The sequence below is a fragment of the Danio rerio genome, chromosome 21 (genome assembly GCF_052040795.2).
Source record: "Danio rerio strain M-AB ecotype USA chromosome 21, GRCz13ab, whole genome shotgun sequence".
NCBI classification, from domain to species: domain Eukaryota; kingdom Metazoa; phylum Chordata; class Actinopteri; order Cypriniformes; family Danionidae; genus Danio; species Danio rerio.
The window spans coordinates 45,678,954-45,700,540 of record NC_141041.1 but is presented as its reverse complement, the minus strand read 5'-3'; the positions used below and the strand labels follow the sequence as shown (position 1 = coordinate 45,700,540).

Below are 21,587 nucleotides of genomic sequence, written 5' to 3'. Positions count from 1 at the left end.
CTAATATTCATTCTTCTTGTTTATTTTGTAGGTAACTACAAAAAAATGATACCAAATGAAATTCGTTTCAAAAAGAGGATTTTTAAATAAAAACAAAGCCAAGGCTAAGGCCGTACTCACACTAGGTACAGTTGCCTCGAACCGGGCCAAAGCACGCTTGTCCCCCCTCCCGTCTTCCCCGACGGCCCGCGCTCACACCACAAACGGGCTTCGGCACGCTTACGTCATCGCTGCTGCGCTGTTCAGTGAGAAGCGCTCTCTCACTCAGCAGCACAGTGGAGATTTCTCTAGTTATATCGTTTCAGTCATTTGTTATGCAGTGACATGCAGTCAAATATTTCGCCAAACAGTCCTTAGGGATGTGGTGACACGCAGTCAGATATTTCGCCAAACAGATCCGCCTCTTTTGGCGCTCATAAACAATCATAAAGCTCTCGTGCTGCAGGAATGAGGAGGTCTGCTGAAGGCGCGCAGCTGTCGTGCTGTGAGGAGTTCTCATCTTTAATAAACTACGGCAGTTTGCGTTCACTGAACAGTAAGAATGATTAATAAATCCATATGAAACAGCCCCTTAAAAGTCACGTCTCGCTTTCATTTTCGGGCTTTGGTGCGTTTTGCACTCACACACAAGCGTACCGTGCCAAAGCCCAAGTGAACCGCGCTCAGGCACACCTCTTCCAACTGGGCCAGGGCCGGCCAAGTGAACCGTGCTTGAGCCCGATTCAGCGCACTCACACTTCTCAAACGATCTGGGAAACGGGCCTGGGCACGGTACGGATGGCATAGTGTGAGTAGGCCCTAAGTGTTTAAAAACAGGTCTGACTCCTTTTCTTCCGGCTTATGAGGTCCCATTAACATAAACTTATCGAATCAACGAACAAATTGCACAAAACATTTTAAAGTGATATTTTAAAGTACAGTAATAAGCTATTTAAAAGTACACTTAAAAATCACGTTTACTAGAGAGAGCAATCGGATATGTTTTGAGGCAGTCTGTCACGCTGCTTTTATTTTTTATTTTAGGTTTGTTAATGCATGAATTATTTAAGTTAAACAGTTCATGTAGGGGTTTAATATTTAACTGGTCGTTCAATCAAATTTATCAAAACTCAAAGTGTTGTGAACAGACTATTTAAGTTTCTCAAAATAGCACTGAGCTGGCAATGCGCCTCAACACGCCTTCCTTTTTAGACCAAAATGCCAATGGGCGCACATATGAGCGCAAATGCATTTGCTATTTAAACAGCGTGGCGCAAAATGTAAAAATGACCCTCCACCCCACACACATAAACACACACACACACACACAGCAGAAGCTTGCAAATATTAGTTTTTCCATAGATGTTAGTACACAATGTGAAGCTTTAACTAGGAAAATGATCAAAATGAAAATCAATATCTAATTTGATTCAATGTTTCATGCTAAGCTAAAACTGCAAATCGAATATACGCTCAGCAAATCGAATATACGGCATGGTGCCGTACATTTTAAGCAAACTAACTTGGCTGAACCAACTTTTTTTTGTCTAATTGTTTTATTCTCCTTTGTCTTTGTTAGGTGTTGTGAATGTAATTCTGTTCTTGCTGACTGGTACTATGAAAGAGATGGACAGTTCTTCTGTAAGAAACATTACTTGTCTCGGTTTGCGGAGCAGTGCTATGGCTGCACGGAGTCCATCAACACCGGTCCCATTATGGTAAGAGTACAAAACTGACAAGGGATTAGTTCAACCAAAAAATAAAACTGTTGAAATAATGTTGAACAAATGTTCTCTCCATTAAACAGAAATTGGGGAGAAAAATAAACAGGGGAGCTTATAATTCTGACTTCAACTGTATAGTTTCAGCATCGATATCGTTATGTGTGAGTCCTCAATAGTCACATCGTAAGACATGCAATGTTAAGTTGGGATTAGTCCCCTCTCGCCCTGCAAATGGAAGGGAGCCCAGGACACTATTATCTCATAAGCTAAGGGCTCTCTTCCGGGACAGCACGCCAAACAACCTTTACTATCAATCATCAGCCAAGTGTGAACTCTTGAAGTGAAGTTAATTTATAAACTATTTTTGATAGGGTCACGTGCTTATGATTGTTCTCAGCTGTTCCAGCATCAGCTCATGATTGATTCTTCCATCAGATGATTCCTAACTCATTATAAATAACCAGAGTTTGTCTTATCTCATTATATTCGTTTTGAAGAACCCATCCCACCCCCCACCCCTACTTCCACTCCTTTCCAGATGGACAGCCCAGTGATTAGCACTGTTGCCTCACAGCAAGAATATCTCTGGTTAAAGTCCCTACTAAACCAGATGACATTTCTGTGTGGGGTTTGCTGATTCTCCCCATGCTCGCATGGGTTTTCCCCGGGTTCTCCAGCTTCCTCCCACAGTCCAAATAACACGCACTTAGTAAATTGAACACACAAAATTGATACCATAATCAAGCTCTCAGCGAGTACTCCTCTCCTCAGTCATCCGTATCTGTCATTTAGCTACAAATAAACTGGGGGGAGTTCATTGAGATCTACCTAAGATCAAACTCCCCTCTCGCCCTGCCAACAGGAGGGAGCCCAGGGCTCGAGGATCTAATACGCTCAGGGCTCTCTCTCGAGACAGTATACCATACAAGCTTTAATATCAATCATCAGCTTCAAGAGTTTACACTTAGCTGATAATCAATAAAGCGTATCTGGCATGCTGTCCCGGGAGAGAGCCCTGAGCTCGTAATATCCTCGAGCCCGGGGCTCCCTCCCGTTAGAAGGGCGAGAGGGGAGTTCGAGGTCTGGTAGGTCTCGAGAACTCCCCTGCTTGTCACCGTGGGAAGTGTAAACTAAGGTTGTATTGGGTGATGATTTGTTTTAGTCGATTGGCTATGGTTTATGTTTTTGGACGGTGGGAGGAAATCGGGGAACCCGGGGAAAACCCACGCGAACACGGGGAGAACATGTAAACTCCGCACAGAAACACCAACCGGCCCGAAAGGTTGGACCGGCGGTGTTCTTGCTGTGCGGCACCACTGCTAGCCACTGAGCCACCGTGTCGCCCGATCAGAAAAAAGGGGGAGGATGTAGGGGTGGAAAGGGGGGAAGCCTCAAGATGAAGATAACTGGAGTGAAAAACTCAGGTTATTTATAATGCTTCCGTAATCATCTAAGAGGGCTGATGAGGGAGCTGATAAGGAGCCAGCCGTGTTGATTATAAGCACGTGATCCTCTCGAAATTAGTTTATGAATAAACCGCACCAAGTGTGAACTCTTCAATTAGGCTTAAAGCTAAACTGTGCGGCGCCGCAAGAACTGAATTTGACACCTGTACCATAGAGTTAAACTGTGGAGTTTTACCATTTATGCTCTCATTCTGACATAATGATCAAGGAACTTTGGTGCAGGAGGCTCAATGATTTTACAAATAAATGATATTAAAGATGGTATAGCTCAACAGTTTAACTCCAGAGGAGTTGTAAAAAAGTGAATGTTCCTTTAAACCAGGGGTCTCAAACTCGCGGCCCGCGGGCTATTTGCGGCCCTCAGTGCAATATTTTGTGGCCCGTGCCGACCGCTGTACACTGACAGAATCAGTGGAGCGGGGAGAGAGAGCGCTCCCCGCTCCGCTGATTCTATTCGTACACAGCGGTCACTGGCATTCCCCGCCCGCCGTGTAAACAAAGGGGCGGGGATGCCGGTGACGTCACCACGCACCCCGCCCCTTTGTTAGACGCTGACAGGCGGGAAGTGTTTAGGAGGGAACTCGCGCCGGCCAGAACCAAGGTAAGCTGTTCCTGCCCCTGCCTGCCACTTAGCTACCTAGCTACAGCCTGCATCTTATATATATTATAGGTAGATACAGACTGGTACAGACTGATGTGACTGGAGTGGGGTGGGGGTGTTTTATTTATACATATATACGCCTTTTTTAGGTGAGGGAATGGAAGTTTTGAGTGAGTTCCCCCACTTTTTTCCCTAGGACTTGGCCTTTTTGGGAGCACATATTTGTGTGAGAAGTTATTCTCCACCTTGAACTTCAATAAGTCAAAGTACAGGTCTAGACTTAATGATGATCATCTTCAAGCCATACTGAGGGTCTCAACTGCTTCCGCTCTAAAGCCAAATGTGGTTCAGATTTGTGAGAAGAAGCGCTGTCAAGTCTCTGGCAGCAAGAAGTAGGCAAAAGATGTCATGTTCAGAAGAACTGTTCATAATCTTCACTCAATGTTCTATTAATGTTCAGGACACTTCATGTTCAGAAGAAATAATTAAAACTGTTAATAATGACATTTGAGGACTTTTTTTTGTAAAATCCCTTATGCGGCCCAGCCTCACCCAGACTTTGCCTCCTGCTCCCCCCAGGTAAATTGAGTTTGAGACCCCTGCTTTAAACGGTCCCACTGAACAGTTCCACTAACAAGACTTTTCCAAATAAACTCTTCCCAAAAGCAATCCAGCATTACCAGAACAAAATATGACATCATCAGTGTCTGTCATTTAACCTTTTTGCGAAAATCCCGACAGGAACATAATATCCCGAGCATGAATGCAGAGAATTGCATGCATTTCTTTAGAGATTGCTTACTTAAACAGCTATTCACCCACTAAATGGAGACGGTAATGTGATCTGTCTCATCTTGGGCCGATTAGCTGGAGGTTTTGGGATTTCTTTGTCAGCGTTTCCTGCATGACCTGAGGGCAGGCGACCCTCCCACTCACAATCTCGCTTCCTTCCATTGTGCCGCTTCACTTTTATAGATGATGTCATCTGCCCATCCCGACTTTTAGAGGAAATTGAATTCAACATAAGAGATTTTAGAAAATATACAATAACTCCGCTTCTTCCTGTCATCTCTGCAGGTGGCCGGGAAGAATAAATACCACCCAGAGTGCTTTCTCTGTGAAAGCTGTGATGTCTTCATTGGAGATGGTGATTCTTTCGCTTTAGTGGATTCCACCAACTTATACTGGTCGGTTCTTCTCCAAATATTTGCTCATGTTGAGTTTTGATGGAAAAGCACCTCTATTTTCACTGGTTTCCCTGCTAAAAAATCCAGCTTAAACCAGCCTAGGCTAGTTGGCTGGTTTTAGCTGGTCGACCAGGCTGGTTTTAGAGGGGTTTTGGCCACTTCCAGGCTGGTTTCCAGCCATTTCCAGCCTGGTCTTAGCTGGTTAGGCTGGGAGATGACCAGCTAAAACCAGCTTGAACAGCCTAGCCAGGCTGGGAGCCCAGCCAAAACCAGCTATGTCCAGCTTAAACCAGGCTGGTCATACTGGTTTTGGCTGGATTTAGCTGGTCATTTTCCTGCCTGACCAGCTAAGACCAGGCTGGAAATGGCTGGAAACCAGCGTGGAAGTGGCCAAAACCCCTCTAAAACCAGCCTGGTCGACCAGCTAAAACCAGCCAACCAGCCTAGGCTGGTTTAAGCTAGATTTTTTAGCAGGGTTATGATGTTCTTTTTCTCTTGCAGTGGTCAATGTCATTACCAGAAGGTGTCGACACAGCATTTTGCAGCAAAAGGTTCACCGCTTCCTCATACGGTGACTTCGATGTCATTTCCTCCCTCTGCAGAAAGCAGACAAGGTTTATTCTTCACTGTGGAAAAGAATGACAAAGAGCATTTGGTCACTGTGTCTCAGTGAGTCTTAATTTAAGGGTGTTTTCACACATTCAGTGAGTTGTTAACCACAGGCTCTCTCTGAAATGAGCTTTTGAATCAGTGAATCGTTACTCTCTCTGACCAGATAATTTGAATCAGATAGACATTATATATATAGACTCGCTCTGACAATGTCATTAAAATTTTTGAGTTGTTAACTGAAGATTCTTTGTAAAGGAATCTTTTGGTTCAATGAGTTATTCACTGTAGACTTGCTCTGACCAGGTCATTTGAATCAGTGGCCCTGTTTACACATAGATGTCTTTACACTGTGTGACAAGAGGACAAGCTCAAAACATTTCACACACCATTTACAACCGTACTTACCATGTCACTTTTAATAGGATTGACACAAATCCATGCTAATGCTAGGTGTAAACAGAGCCAGTGAGTCGTTAATAGCAGACTCACTCTTAACGGATCATTTAAAATCAGTGAGTCCTTAACAGCAGACTCACTCTTAATGAATCATTTAAATCAGTGAGTCGTTAACAGCAGACTCACTCTTAACAGATCATATGGATCATTGAGTCAATAGCCCCTTTCACACAGTGATACCGGTAAATATCCGGAAAATTTACGGAACGACTTTACCGGTATATTGAAAAAAGCGCTGTTCACACAGGCGAGGACGTTACGGAATTTTTCCGGAAAAGAGCATTCACACATCCATTCCAAAATACCGGTAAATTCTGACATCATTCACCACAAATGAGCTTTAAATGGCTGCGCTTGTATTTGTAAACATTTGACTAAATTACAAACTCTGTGGATGATCAATATTGTAAACAACTTTCGCATTTCGAGATGTTCATAATATGTGCGTGTGCAGGCGCTCACAGGCTGTTTCATGGGCACACGCAAAGCTTGAAGGTAAACAAACAACGGCTTATCATAAGCATCTCATCGATGATCATTTACACAGTTGGCATTAAGAAGAACATATAAACGTGATCTGACTAACTTCTAGCAGCTAAATGTGTCTGGGAAAATATTCAAAGGCTTTTATTCTCATAAACCGCGCGGACGTAAATGCGTCTGACTGTTCTGATTGGCTAAAGCAGACGTCTCACGTCAGCACGTTCTAGACGTGCACACGCTTATTCCGGAAATCTTCCTTCTGCGTTCACACAGCGCAGCATTCCGGCAAATTGCCGGTAATGTTACAACTTCTCTTTCCGGAAAATAGCCAGAACGAATTTACCGGTATTTTCAAAAAGGACCTGTTCACACATACAACCTTTCCGGAAAATTGCCGGTAATTTTCCGGAAAGGTCTGTATGTGTGAAAGGGGCTATTAACTATAGGTTCACTCTTGATGGATTATTTGAATCAGTGAGTCATTTACAGTTGACTTACTCTTAATAGATCATTTGAATCATTGCATAATTAGCTGTAGGCTCACTCTTAATGGAGCATTTGAATCAATGAGTCATTAATTGTTTACTCACTCTTAATAGATCATTTGAATCAGTGCATCATTAACTGTAGGCTCACACTTAATGGATCATTTGAATCAATAAGTCATTAACTGTTGACTTACTCTTAATAGATCATTTGAATCAGTGCATCATTAACTGTAGGCTCATTCTTAGTGGATCATTTGAATCAATGATTCATTAACTGTTGACTCACTCTTAATAGATCATTTAAATCAGTGCATCATTAACTGTAGGCTCATTCTTAATGGATCATTTGAATCAATAAATCATTAACTGTTGACTCACTCTTAATAGATCATTTGAATCAGTGCATCATTAACTGTAGGCTCATTCTTAATGGATCAATTGAATCAATGAGTCATTAATTGTTGACTCACTCTTAAAAGATCATTTGAATCAGCGAGTCATTAACTGTAGACTCACTCTTTATGCATCGTTTGAATCAGTGCATCATTAACTGTTAACTCACTCTTAATGGATCATTTGAACCAGTCAGTCAATAGGTGCGTTCGACTTAAACCATGGCTGCAGCCGGTGAACAACGAGATTAGCCGAGTGCTGGAGGGTGGGGAGTTGAAAACGGAGTTGTCAAGCCGGAAACTTTAGGGTTCAAAATTGCGGCAGTCATGATGACCGATCACATGGTATCATCATCATTTTTTTTAATAACAACAAAAAATTTACAGTACAAATAAAACAGAATACACTTTCTAGAAACCATAGTTCATTTATAAACAATAAGGAAATTATGAATTTAATATATAACAAACGCATGAGAGAAATAAGTGGAAACAAGAGGGTAATATAAACATAAAAATGAATAGACCTATTAAATACAAAGCAACAAGCACACATTTTAGGAGTTTAAACATCACTATTTAGGCTAATAGTTCTTGTTTGAATATGCTAAAAAGGGTTTACATTTATTTACATGTAGAGATATGAAACTTTCCAATATGCACGAAGACAATCACACCTATACAAGAAACAGGAACCACCAAACAAGACTGTTTAAATAATTCTGATTATTTTTCTTTCTAAAACTTTCTATGTGGGAAAGGCTGGACTTGCATAACCTGAGTGCTGAAGTTAAACCCTTGATCCATGTTGGAGACCGGATTCTTGAGATCAATGGAATTTCTGTTCACAACATTCCACTCAATGAGGTCAGTTGACAAAGAGCAGTTTTAGCTCAGATTATATCATAATACTGATAAACCGGACCTCATTTGACCATTGCTCTTTTTATCTCTTTATTTGTAATAGATCAATCTGGTGATTCATGATACAGAGCACTGGCTACAAATCACTATTGAACACAACCCGAAAGACCACATAAAGCAGGAGGACCTGTCTGGCCTGCTGGGAGAAGAACTGGACCAGCCTGGAAATCTAGGCTTCTTTCCCCTTCCCAACAACAGACAAATAAGCCATCGATCCAAAAATATTTTGTAAGTAAAATAAATATTGAAGACATCATCCGTTTTCTCAGAAATGTACTTCAAGATTCCAGTAGCAATCAACAAAGAAAACAAAACAAATTAGTTAAGAAGTTACGTTATGTGTAATAAAATAAAATGACACACTGCAAAAAAATATATTCTTCTTTTCTATTTTTTGTCTTGTTTATAGTTCAAATATCTAAAAATTCTCAAATCAAGAAGAATTTTCTTGGCAAGCAAAAAATATAGTCTTGTTTTCAGAAATAATATGATAAAATTAAGTAAGTTTTTCATTAAAACAAACAAAATAAACTGCCAATGAGGTAAGCAAAATAATCTTATGTCAAAAGGAAAAACAAGATTATTTTGCTTACCCCATTGGCAGATTACTTTGAACAATATGTTTGTTCTTCTTGATTTAAGAATTTGTAGATATTTGGACTAGAAACAAGACAAAAAAATCTAAGTAAGAAAAGCATTTTTTGAAGTACACAAGGTAAAAGTATTAAACACATGAAAAAAGGAAGTTGTAAAAAGACATGGAAAGCCTAGACAGCATCTTAAAATTCTCATAGTTGGAAAGTCACCCTGCCCCTCATCCGTGTGCTTCCAACTGGCTTCAGAAAAGAAAATAAAGCTGCTAGAATGGCTTAGCCAGTCACCTAACCTGAACCTGAGGACAGGAGCGAATGATTTAAACCACGTTCTATGTATAAGCAACGACACACAATAGAAGGAATATTTTGATATTAAATGGAGATTTTGTTCTAACCAACACCTCGAATTGATTTTCAAGATCTGAGGTGAACTATCTGCTGCTGCTTTCAGTATATGGCAATAAATGTCATGTGAAATGGCATTAAAACTCACATTGTTAGCATTTAGCACTGAATAAAGCACATGAGGTTTACCTGAGGTGATTATTGTCATAGTACAGCTGCAAGAAATAGAAGACGTTTCTAATATATCAATTTAAAGTGTTGGGAGATTTTGAGAGATTTGGAGATTTTGTTATTTGGCTTTATTTTTTGATTACAACAGCCTGAATGTACTTTATCCCTTGCATTAAAATAAAAAGTATAGTTCTGTCTTTATTTACTCACCTTTAACTTGTTCCAAACCACTTTGACTTTTTTCTGTTGAACAGAAATTATGATTTTTTTTCTATTGTAATATTACTTCCGTAATATTTGTTTTCCTACTATGGAAGTAAATGGTTACAGGTTTTAGGCAGGGTGCGAATTATTCATTGACAATCAAGAGGGTCCAGTTTTTCAGTTATGTTCGGTGCCTCAGTGAACCAAATTCAATCATTCATTTTCTTTTCGTCCTAGTCCCTTTATTAATCTGGGGTCGCCACAGCAGAATGAACCGCCAACTTATCCAGCATCCAGTTTTACACAGCGGATGCCCTTCCAGCTGCAACTCAGTGGGAAACATCCATGCCGTCTCATTCACACATACACTACAGACACGTTTAGCTTACCCAATTCCAATTCATGTCTTTGGACTTGTGGGGGAAACCGAAGCACCCGGAGGAAACTCACGCGAACGCAGGAAGAACATGCAAACTCCACACAAGATATAGCAACCCGAGTCAGATCATTTTGAAGGTTTGGTGTCAGTTTGGTGGTTGTACCATGAATGGTTTAGGAAGAGATGCATATAGAAATCAGTCTCAGAAGAAGAAGGACATGAAGAAGAAGAAGTTTATGTAGTATAACAGTGTGTTGGCTATCTCCAGCCACCATAATTGGGGGGGGGGGGTCCTGTCCTGCCCAAACCCCCCTATAATTTGCACCCTGTTTTTAAGCTTTCTTCAGAATATCTTCTTTAGTGTTCAACAGTTCAGGAAAGAAACTCATACAGGTTTGGAACAAGTAAAGGGTGGGTAAATAATAAGTACATTTTCATTTTTGAGTGAACTATCGCTTTAAGCGTATAGTCTGCCTTTTGTCTCAGTCTCAGTCTTCTCTATGTCTGTTTTTCCAGGCGCAGTTGCAGTATTGATAAAGTTCCATGTTTGCAACGACACGCTGCACTTCTTTCCCACAGAAGAGACATTAATCGTTCAGAGTCTCTGCGTTTTGACGCTAATGACAAAACGCAACGAATCTTCCGACCTTCCGACCTAATATATGGGGAGATTCTGGGAAAAGGCTGTTTTGGACAGGCCATAAAGGTAAAGCAATGAGTTAGAGTGATAAACACTTTATATGATAAACTAATATGACAGTAAGGAAATAACTGCTTTCTTTGCACTGTGAGGTGACGCATTTGGAGACAGGAGAGGTCATGGTGATTAAGGAACTACTTCAATTCGATGAAGAGACTCAGAAAACATTCCTGAAAGAGGTTTGTTGCTGTTTTTTTCTTAATCAAAACTGTCCTAAAATGGTACATTGTCCTTTTGCAAATCTAAAAGATTTCATATACAGATGACTTATCTGCCAATACAAAAAAGTGCTGTATTCTGAATGCCAGGCCAGTAGGTGGTGATGTCACGTTGCTTACCCTGTGGAGTGACAGCTTGGAAGCAGTCAGGGTGCACCTAACTGTCAAAATTATAGACTGTAATAGATATAGATGTAGTATCTGTGACGTCCTCTATAGGTTACTGAACAACGCAAAAGAAGCTACAAGTACACGGCCAACTGTCGCCATTTTGTTCGTGCGTCATCGCACCGACAGCAGGAAACCAAACAAGGGCAAAAAGGCAGAGCTACAGGCGCATGCTAGCATTTTGCTTGGACAGGTTTTTCTTTGGGAGAAACCTTAAACCTTCATTACCTGCGACTCGTTTGTGTTCTGACTACTTGTGCTTGGTTGTACACTATATGAGTAAACGTGTTTAGACCTGTAAAAACACTGCTGTAAGACATTGAGTCACTAAACATTGTTCTTATGACGTTTTTCCACAGGAGGAAGACCCAAATTACTTCCAAACACTTAAAAAAATCTAGTCTTTGTTAGTAAATGCAAGGCTATGGATGAAATCCAGGCATAACAATGTATGAAAACACTTCAGATGACTGTTTTACAGCCTACAGCTAATCAATCTGTCAGATTCTGGAGTGCTTTACAGATAAAATATAAATGATTAATTATCGTACGTAAAGACAAATACATTTATAGAGATGGTATATAAGATTATAATTGCACTCATCTGGTAAATGGAGGCAACTTGAACGGTTTGTGAGCATAATTAAGTGCTCTAAAAGGCAACTGACTGTATAACGGCACATAAAATAAAACAAAAATACGATATATATGCAGAGTTCAGCGGCTAATCAGCTGGAATCACCTGAGGCGACGAGACAGCGAGCATCGAGAGCTAGCTGTCACTCAAGTGGCCAAGCTCTTAATTATGCAGACTAAATAAAACTTAACAAAAACTAAGTGGTTGCTTAGGCGTTGCTAGGTGCTTTCTAAGTGGTTGCTAGGGTATTGCTAGACGGTTGCTAGTGTGTTCTGATTGGTTGCTAAGGTGTTGCTAGTTGGTTGCTAAGGTGTTGCTAAGCAGTTGCTTAGGTGTTCTAGGTCATTGCTAAGATGTTGGTATATTGTTAGTGTGTTTCTAATATGGATTAATAAGTTGTCATTATGGATTTGTATGTTGTTAGTATGTCCAATGTAAACTCAATGGCAGTTTATTTATAATGGAAGTCTATTGGACAGTTGCTAGGGTGCTGTAAGTGGTTGCTAGGGTGTGGCTTGTTGAAAGGTCACCAGGGATTGGCAGAGATTGGTAGTCTGAGTTAAATGAGCCCAACTGCAAGTCTGTATGACAGTCTGGCGCAAAGTTATGAGGTCACAAAGTTTGGCCCAATATTAAGTCAATGGGACTTAACAAACAAATCCAACAACTGTCTTAAATATATTGTTAATCTCTTTATTTTATTTGCAAAGTTTTACATACACAAACAGAAATTTGCTAAATCATCTTCCACATTAACAGTTTTTTGTGTTGAGTTTGACTTTTTCATTTCTACTGTGAAATTGTTGAAGAGCAAAAAATATGCATCAATTATTATAGCACTTTTTTATTTCCCTGTCAATTTTTAAAATCATTGGATGTAGAAATGCTGTACAATATAATGTGTAATTTAATTTATTTTTATTTATTTATCTTTGTTTTTGTTTTTGTTTTTTGCTTTTTACCATTGTTGTTTTAGTTTTTTGTGCTTTATATTTTGTATTGTGTTGTATGTTTGTTCCTGACGGTTATGCTATAAAAAAAAATTTCAGAATAAAAAAACTTTTCCGAATTTTCCATGTTAGTTTTCAGAAAACCGTAAGTTGGATGAGTTGGAAAACATATAGTAACTTAATTCAGTAATTCAGTGGAGTTAGTTTGGTGGTTGTAGTATGAACGGTCTGGAAGGAGATTTGTCTTTAAAATATTCTAAGAAAAAAAAAAGACGGAAGAATAATAAGTTCATGTAGTATAACAGTATGTTGGCTTGCTCAAGCCCCAATAATAACACTTCAATAGGACAGCCAAAAAATGGAGCTTAAAATTTGACAAACCAATCTGAATTTAAATTGTGTTAATTAGATTTTTTGACAATTGTAATTAAATAAAACAGAATATTATAAATAAAAAAAATTAATTAATTTCTTCACTTGAATATTGAACATTTGAACTTTAAGAAAAGTGACTTTTTAAGGCAGATTTTTATAAATGTATTTTCAAACATCTGACTGCAGATATACATTTTGTAAAAACACAGTTTAAATTTTTAAGCTGTCTTAATTTTCAGATGTTTAATATTCAAATTAAGAAATTCAAAACAATTATAAATACCATATAATATATGGTTTTATTAAACTACAATTGTCAATAATTCAAATGACCACAATTTAAATTCAGATAGTTTTATCAAAGTTTAAGCTCCATAGCCATGTTTGTATTCACTCCAAAATGCCCTTCGGAGGGCGATATTTGTAGAACACCATTAGTCCCGTAGTCTTGACATTGTTGCTTGGCTGTAAAGTACTTGCACAGGCCTATAGACTAAATGTAATATACAGTATGTGCATGATGTCAACATTTTCACAAATTCACATATATGTACACTGTGAGAACCCCAACCCCCCCCCCCCCCCCCTCATGTAAATGAACTTCAAAAATGCAAAACGTCTACAGTGATTCAAGTTGAAAAGGATGTCTCGTCAAATGGATTGTTTACTAATCATCATATATTTGATATTTGTCTCCAGGTCAAAGTAATGAGATGCCTTGAACATCCAAATGTCTTAAAGTTCATCGGAATTCTCTACAAAGACAAGCGGCTGAACCTTATCTCTGAATATGTGCAAGGGGGAACGCTGAGGGACACTATCCTGAAAATGGTTTGATCATCTGTTCTTTATTTCATTATTTCACAGTATATTATAATAGTATCTATGATAGTAATATAATCGTATATATCAGGGGGTTTTAACACACTGCAGCTTGTGCGATGATTGCAAGTGGCTCACCAAAATCTACGTTTCATCCAATCAGGTTGAATCAACATAGTATACCAGTGTATCACCCACTCCAATTCTCCAATTCATATTTAGGTTTAAATATTATATTAGCAGTGACTCATCTTGCTATTTAGTTATTTTTTTAATTTATAAACAAGCAGATAAGATTATAATATAATGGATTAACACAAACAGCAGGACAAAATCAGCACACTCTTTGTTTTTTTCAGCAATGAGCGCTCTTAGCCCTTTCGTTTCTCTTTTCTCAATGGCGATTAACGTTAACTTTAATGGCAACAAGCAGTAATCATCACCACTTGCCTTTTTTTCCTGTACACCAAAACTAGATTTCTAGCCCAACTACAGTACAAAACCCATCTATTTCAACAAAATGCTAGCTTTAAATGCATGCTATACAGTTAACCCTTACTGCCTTTAAAAATTAATCTAACAAGCCTACGTGAGTGAATATTTTGTAAATATAATTTGGCAACACAAACAGGAGCATTAAAAAACAACTGCATTAGTTCAAAGTGAGCTTTTTAGACACACTCTACGCTCCATAAGAAATGTTTCATTATCATATTACATTCTTAAGTTACAGCCTTGTTCCAAAATGGATCAAATTAATTTATTTTCTCAAAATTCTACACGCAATATCCCATAATGACAATGTGAAAAAATATTTTTTTTAAATTGTTGCAAATTTATTACAAACCTGTAATTTATTACAAACCTTACAACCTGTCTTTGGGAATTTTTGCCCATTCCTCTTTGCAGTTGCTCTCAAGCTCTATCAGGTTGGATAGGAAGCGACAGTGTACAGCCATTTTCAGATCTCTCCTGGGATGTTCAATAGGATTTTGGTCTGGGCTCTGGCTGGGCCACTCAAGGACATTCACCGAGTTGCTGTGAAGCCACTCCATTGATATTTTTGTGGTGTGCTTTGGGTCATTGTCCTCTTAGAAGATGAACCACCGCCCCAGTCTGAGGTCAAGAGCACTCTGAAGCAGGTTTTCATTCAGGATGTCTCTGTACATTGCTGCATTCATCTTTCCCCCTATCCTGACTAGTCTTCTAGTTCCTTCTGCTGAAAAACATCCCCACAGCATGATGCTGCCACCAACATGCTTCACTGGATGGTATTAGCCTAGTGATGAGCGGTGCCTGATTTTCTACAAAAGTGTAATTAATGCCTGGCATTCACTCCAAAGAGTTCAATTTTAGTCACATCAGACCAGAGAATTTTGTTTCTTATGGTCTGAGAGTCCTTCAGATGTTTTTTTGGCAAATGCCAGGCATGGAGTGGCTTCCGTCTGGCCACTTTACCATACAGACCTGATTGGTGGATTGCTGCACAGATGGTTGTTTTTCTGTATGGTTCTCCCCTCTCCACAGAAGAACTCAGACAGAGTGACCATCGGTTTATTGATCACCTCCCTGAGTAAGGCCCTTCTCCCTGATCACTCAGCTTAGATGGCCGGCCAGCTTTAGGAAGAGTCCTGGTGGTTCCAAGCATCTTCCACTTACGGATGATGGAGGCCACTGTGCTCTTTGGAACTTTCAGAGCAGCAGAAATATTTCTGTAACCATCCCCAGACTTTTGCCTCGAGACAATCCTGTCTCAGAGGTCCAAAGACAATTCCTTTGTCTTCATGCTTGGTTTGTGCTTTGACATGCACTGTCAACCCTGGGACCTTTTATAGACAGGTGTATGCCTTTTCAAATCATGTCCAATCAACTGAATTTACCACAGGTGAACTCCAATGAAGCTGCTGAAACATCTCAAGAATGATCAGTGGAAACAGAATATACCTGAGCTCAATTTTTTGTGTAGAATTTTGTGGAAATACATGAATTGAATCCCTTTTGGAATAAGGCTTGAACAAAAAATGTGGAAAAAGTAAAGCGCTATGAATACTTTCTAGATGCAATGTAAACAGCATTTCCATGCAGGGAATCACAGAGCTACAGTTGTAATTTGAAAGTCATAATACATTAAATGTGTATACAAATACATGTTTGTGCTGAATGCAGAATTTCTTTTCCATCAAAAAAAAATGTGTTTTTTAATTCTATTCAAATTTAAAGAACAACGTAAAAAAGATCTATATGATCTATATATTATGTGGCTAAAATAATTTTCTTTTAATTTTAAGTGTATGATCTCGTTTCATTTGTCGAAATCTAGGCCTCTGATCACCCTTGGAATCTTAGAGTGAGCTATGCTAAGGACATCGCTGCTGGAATGGTACGTAATGAAGATTGTTTGTGGCAAGCTGTTTTTACATAACTAACATATTTTCATGCTATATACTACTAGTATCAGTAGTATAAGTAGTAGTGCTTTTATTTATTAGCTGCTTGCTTATACTAGTAGTATTTTATAAATTGACGCTAGTTGAAGAGAGAAGGAATCAAGCATCAGTTTAATAGATAAAGTTTCATATGTTTTTGCTGTGATTACTAACTCTGGTCCCACTTTATTTTGATGGTCCGTTTGTTTAATTTAAGTTACATTGCATCTACATGCCAACTAATTCCCATTAGATTATAAGTAGACTGTTTGGTTGGGGTTAGGGTTAGTTGAGGTTGACATGTACTTGCAGAGTTACCTATAATAAGTTAAATGTCTGTTTAGCAGCCGTATCAACAGGTATTAAGCAGACAGTCTACTAATACTCAAATGGGATTAATACTCAAATGGGCAGAATTCCGCAGATTTTAGATTCTGTTTATTCATATTTATATATTTATATATTTATTTTATATATATATATATATATATATATATATATATATATATATATATATATATATATATATATATATATATATATATATAATTTTTAAAGTAATTTCAGTAATATGAAAACATTTATATGATTTATTTACAATACAGTTTGTAAAGTAATATTTTCTGTCTTTTAGTAGATTTAGACATGCTTTGTTTACCAAATAAAGTGGATCTAATTGGATTTGCATCATAAACATTAAATACAAGTTAAAAAGGTATTTTATACTCTAATGTGGAAGTGAAAATAAGCTATGGCTATTAGTAGTGGGACATAAATAACAGTGTTACTTTTGTGTCCACCAGAACTCTTGCCATTTAAACCTTCCTTAAGACATTACAAACTTAAGGATGTGTTATTGCGCTTAATAACCTTTTGATTGAGCATTATTTTGACACATGAAAAGAAAAACCAGAAAAAAACGTTCCACTACAGTAATTCTGCACTCAAAAAGTAAAATTCGGACCTAACCAAGTGATCAAGTGATATTTGGCAGCTCCATCCAGGGTTGCATACAGAGTGTGCTGTTATAGCCTGGAAAGCAAATATTGTCAGGGCTTTGAGAAAATCACATTGTTACTTTTGTCCCACTTGTTCTCGATCGAATAGACTCTGGTATAAATGTATTAGATACTTATTCATTAGATAAAAGTATCAATTGTCTAGTTTCGCAAGTACTGCAGTTGTGACTAGTACTTATACCAGTAGATATTCATTAGGTACTAGTACAATTTACTAGTGCATATTATTAGATAATAACACTTAATCATTAGATACTAGTTCTTATTAGATACTTTTAGCTTTAAATAGATTCAATTTAATTTGTTTATTGTCATTTGCACAGAAAGGAAACACGTTTCCCTGTACAATGAAATTCTTACTTAGCCGTCCACAGTGAAGTCATACACATAACATACATTTCATAAAGTGACAGAATGAATGAAATGTATATATATATATATATAAATATCTATGAATGTAAATTCTACATAAAACTGATTGTGGAGTTATGTAAACAGATGTAAACAATGTATAGTAGTTGTTTAAAATTGTGCTTATTATGCAAAAAAGTGCCTAGTGCAGTTGGCATATGTGAAAACAACAGTACTATGGCCGGAGCAGATTGAGTGCAATTGTATGCATTAATAGTCCAAACTGGGATGAAGAATATAATGTGCTACTGAGCAAAAAAAGTGCATGTTTATTAGATACTAGTAAGATACTAGTAAGATTTTTGTTAATTTTTCTAGTAGTGTTTTAATTTATTGTTATTGTGGCCATTCAGACTGCGGCAGGATACTAACTGTAACATATTAAAAATGCACTAGTGTCTAATGAATAAGTCTTAGTACACTGTGAAAAAGAGTATACAATCAGTAATTCATGACAACATGTCAAGAATGTTCCAAGATTTTTTATTGCATATTCATTTTGTAAAGAGATAGTTCACCTCAAATTGTTCAAATGTCATTTACTCGTCTTCCACTTGTTCCAAACCCGTTTGGGTTTTCTTTTCTTCCATTGAATGCTAAACATATATTGATGAATGTTAAAACAAAACATTAGCCATTGACTTTTTATCAATCTAGGCTCATTCAGAAAATGTACCACTATATACATTTCTGGAGAGCGCCAAATACGTCCCAGGTGCTACTTTTTATTGCATTTTTTCTCAAATCCTCCGGAAGCTGCTCTGTATGCTTTTTCTAGATAGAATAGCGCTATTTACTGATGTTTTGTTGTTAAACTAAATAAAAATTCCCATTATCGATGCTTATGAACCTTACGAAACTGAAAATAGTCATTAATTTATCGCCAGAACATTTCAGTGGCTGAACAACACTTATGTGCATATAACCCATTCATAACAGCACAATCTACATCAGCTCTGCGTGACTAATGCTCTCATCCTTCCTCCATGCAAAAGTAACTTCAATATTGATTCAGGATTTTAAAAAGTTTTGATTCAGCATGTTTGCATTTGCATTTACTGACAGACAGTTTGAGCTATTTTATGGAAGAATTTTGGGAGATGTTGGCGTGACACTATTTAATTGGATGAACATTTTTTGTAGAGTTCAGATGCAAAACCCACTAAATCTATCAGACCTCTTTTTGCACCTTTAATGTTAAAATCGCTTGCTAAGCTGTTAAATGTGAAGCAAACATATTCCTTTAAATCATTTAGAAACAAGCAGTACATAACTTACCAGCATTCCAAGAAAGATGTCAATCTTTCTGTGGAAGCTACACTTATCATGTGCTCTACCACCATCTTCATGAATGTAAAGGCATGTCCAGACAGGGAACAAGAATCTGAGGCAAGGTTTTTTGTTAGAAATGAAAGTTGTTTTGCCATTTAAAAGAGTGCACTTGTTAATTTATTCTCTTTGCAAAATACAGGCTTACCTACATTCAATGAACGTCATCCATCGGGATCTGAACTCACACAACTGCTTTGTCCGAGAGGTCAGAACACGGCTCGGTACTCATAAACGTAAAACAAGTTTCCACATTTGAGAAGAGTAACAGCAATGCGTTTCCCCACAGAATCAGACTGTGGTAGTTGCTGACTTTGGTTTGGCGCAACTTGTGAAGGACGAAAAGACCTCTTCTCCTGGACAAATGTCCAAACTGAACAAGCTTGGGCGTAAGAAACGGTACACAGTGGTGGGAAACCCCTATTGGATGGCACCAGAAATGATTAATGGTAAGCCCTATGAACGCACTAAAATGCTTACACATTTGGAATAACTGTTTTAATTGAGAGCTTTTACTCGCAGGTAAAATTTATGATGAACGTGTTGACATTTTCTCATTCGGGATCGTGCTTTGTGAGGTAGAGTTAGTTCCTTATGCATTTCTCGACACTTTAATTTGAATCCAAATGAACATTTATGTTTATTTTTCTTGACAGATAATTGGAAGAGTATATGCCGATCCGGATTTCCTGCCTCGCACGCAGGAATACGGATTGAATGTGAAAGAATTCCTGGAGCGCTGTTGGTCTAAAGATTGTCCTGCTGCTTTCTTTCCCATTGCGGTTCTGTGTTGTGCACTGGAAGCTGAAAAACGGTAAGCATCTCGTAAAAATCTGCATAACCTCACCTTTAAAAGTGACATTGGATGGCCTTTTTAAGTAAAAACCCTGTAACTTACTTTGGTTAAATTGCTTAGATCAGTTTTCGGATCGTTTTCCTGAAGGCACAACAACAGTACATATTTTCAACCTCTTCAAGCACATCTGAATCAAATTATCAGGACATTAGAAGAGACTTGAAAACCTGAAACGAACGGTTCAGATAAAGTGTGTCTCCAGGAACAGGGTTGGGAAACACTGGTGTAGGTAAACACCCTTTTCCCGTGTCAAAAACACCTCAGTCTACAGTGAGTCCACATGTCTCTTTTGAGTGCTCTCACACTGTGCTATCCAAAGGACCCAGGCACGAGAAGTGTGAGTGGTCTGAATCGGGCTCAGGCGCAGTTTAGTTGGCCGGCCCTGGCCCAGTTGGAAGAGGTGTGCCAGAGCACGGTTCACTTGGGCTTTGGCGCAGCACGCTTGTAGTGTGAGTGCAAAGTCGGCCTGAACCTAAAGACGCAATGGCACTTTTAGGGGACTGTTTCATATATTCATTCTTAATTTTCAATAAACGCAAACCGTCATAGATTATTAAAGACGCAAACCCCTGCATCTCACGTCCGCTTTAATGATAATTTATGAGCGTCAAAAGTGGCTGATCTGTTCGGCAAAGTGCATGTCACTGCATCCCAAACGACTAATAAAGCAGTGTCCACTGTGCTGAGCGAGAGTGCTTCTCTTCCTGGTAAACTGAACACTCACATCATCGATGATGTAAGCGTGCTCAGGTCTGGTAGGTAAAAATGCAATGTGAGTGCAGGCCGAGGGGGAGAGGGGATGGGGGACAATCACGCTGTGGCACGGTTCAAAGCGACTGTACCTAATGTGAGTACGCTTTTAATTGTTAAAGGACCATGAAACCCCCTCGTTTCAGCAGGGTGTTTTCACACCTCTACTTTGGAAAAAGTCAGAAAAGTGGGCGTGTCCAGCTCTGATTGGGGGGAGTGTTGAAAGAAGAAAAGAGGCTTGGTGTGGGAGTGTATTTGGGCGCGCTGACTTTCAGAGTCAAAATACACACACACAGGGGACAAAGTGACTGTGTTTACATGGACATCTGTAGTCGAATTATTTGCCAAATTATTAATTGGTGGACTTTAACTGCAGTTTGGCTCTTTCATTCAGGGAATTCATTCATGTCCCTCGCGACAAACAAGATATTTGATTCGAGGAACTGCTCTAAGCGTGTATTTTTCATGCAATGTTTGATACCGCACGGCGAATGAGAGAAAAAAAACTCTGCAGGTAGCGTCAGAAAGCCGCGTGTGTTATTCCGGTCACAAAATGCGGTGAAAATCCTACACGAGGTTAAAGTTTGGTTGTGGTGCTAACATGTTTACACTCGGTGCAATAGTTCGATATGAACAAACTGAATAAACAAAGAGCACTGGTCGCTCACTTACCAAATCTGTAGAGACAGGACAATCACCAGCAACTAGAGCCACGTCTTTATTAAGAGGAGACTACAAGCGAATCTGGATCTCAGCGTTTGCAGATGAGAACAGCTCTCAGGTAAACAATGTGCCTCCTTAGACACGTAAGTTATTGTTGTCGAGCGTCGCGTATACTGTTAATCCACACGTGAGTCTGAGCTCTCACAGAGAGAAAATGAAAACAAAACTTAACTGCAGCAAACTATAAAAGCAACAC

General features: G+C 38.7%; 2 protein-coding genes across 2 annotated transcripts in view; both read left to right on the top strand.

Moving 5' to 3' along the window:
* pcyt1bb (phosphate cytidylyltransferase 1B, choline b) overlaps positions 1 to 21,587 on the top strand; it is a 658,357-nt gene that overhangs the window by 438,200 nt on the left and 198,570 nt on the right. The window lies entirely within an intron of this gene.
* Positions 1 to 21,587, top strand: part of limk1b (LIM domain kinase 1b) — a 29,959-nt gene that overhangs the window by 6,470 nt on the left and 1,902 nt on the right. Inside the window, exons 2-14 of the mRNA XM_087301928.1 lie at positions 1,559 to 1,697; positions 4,848 to 4,957; positions 5,459 to 5,626; positions 8,150 to 8,255; positions 8,356 to 8,540; positions 10,524 to 10,713; positions 10,800 to 10,886; positions 13,755 to 13,886; positions 16,198 to 16,257; positions 19,205 to 19,270; positions 19,352 to 19,511; positions 19,585 to 19,640; positions 19,719 to 19,876. Of these exons, the coding sequence (XP_087158054.1) occupies positions 1,559 to 1,697; positions 4,848 to 4,957; positions 5,459 to 5,626; positions 8,150 to 8,255; positions 8,356 to 8,540; positions 10,524 to 10,713; positions 10,800 to 10,886; positions 13,755 to 13,886; positions 16,198 to 16,257; positions 19,205 to 19,270; positions 19,352 to 19,511; positions 19,585 to 19,640; positions 19,719 to 19,876 (1,617 nt within the window). The remainder of the gene's footprint in view (positions 1 to 1,558; positions 1,698 to 4,847; positions 4,958 to 5,458; positions 5,627 to 8,149; positions 8,256 to 8,355; positions 8,541 to 10,523; positions 10,714 to 10,799; positions 10,887 to 13,754; positions 13,887 to 16,197; positions 16,258 to 19,204; positions 19,271 to 19,351; positions 19,512 to 19,584; positions 19,641 to 19,718; positions 19,877 to 21,587) is intronic.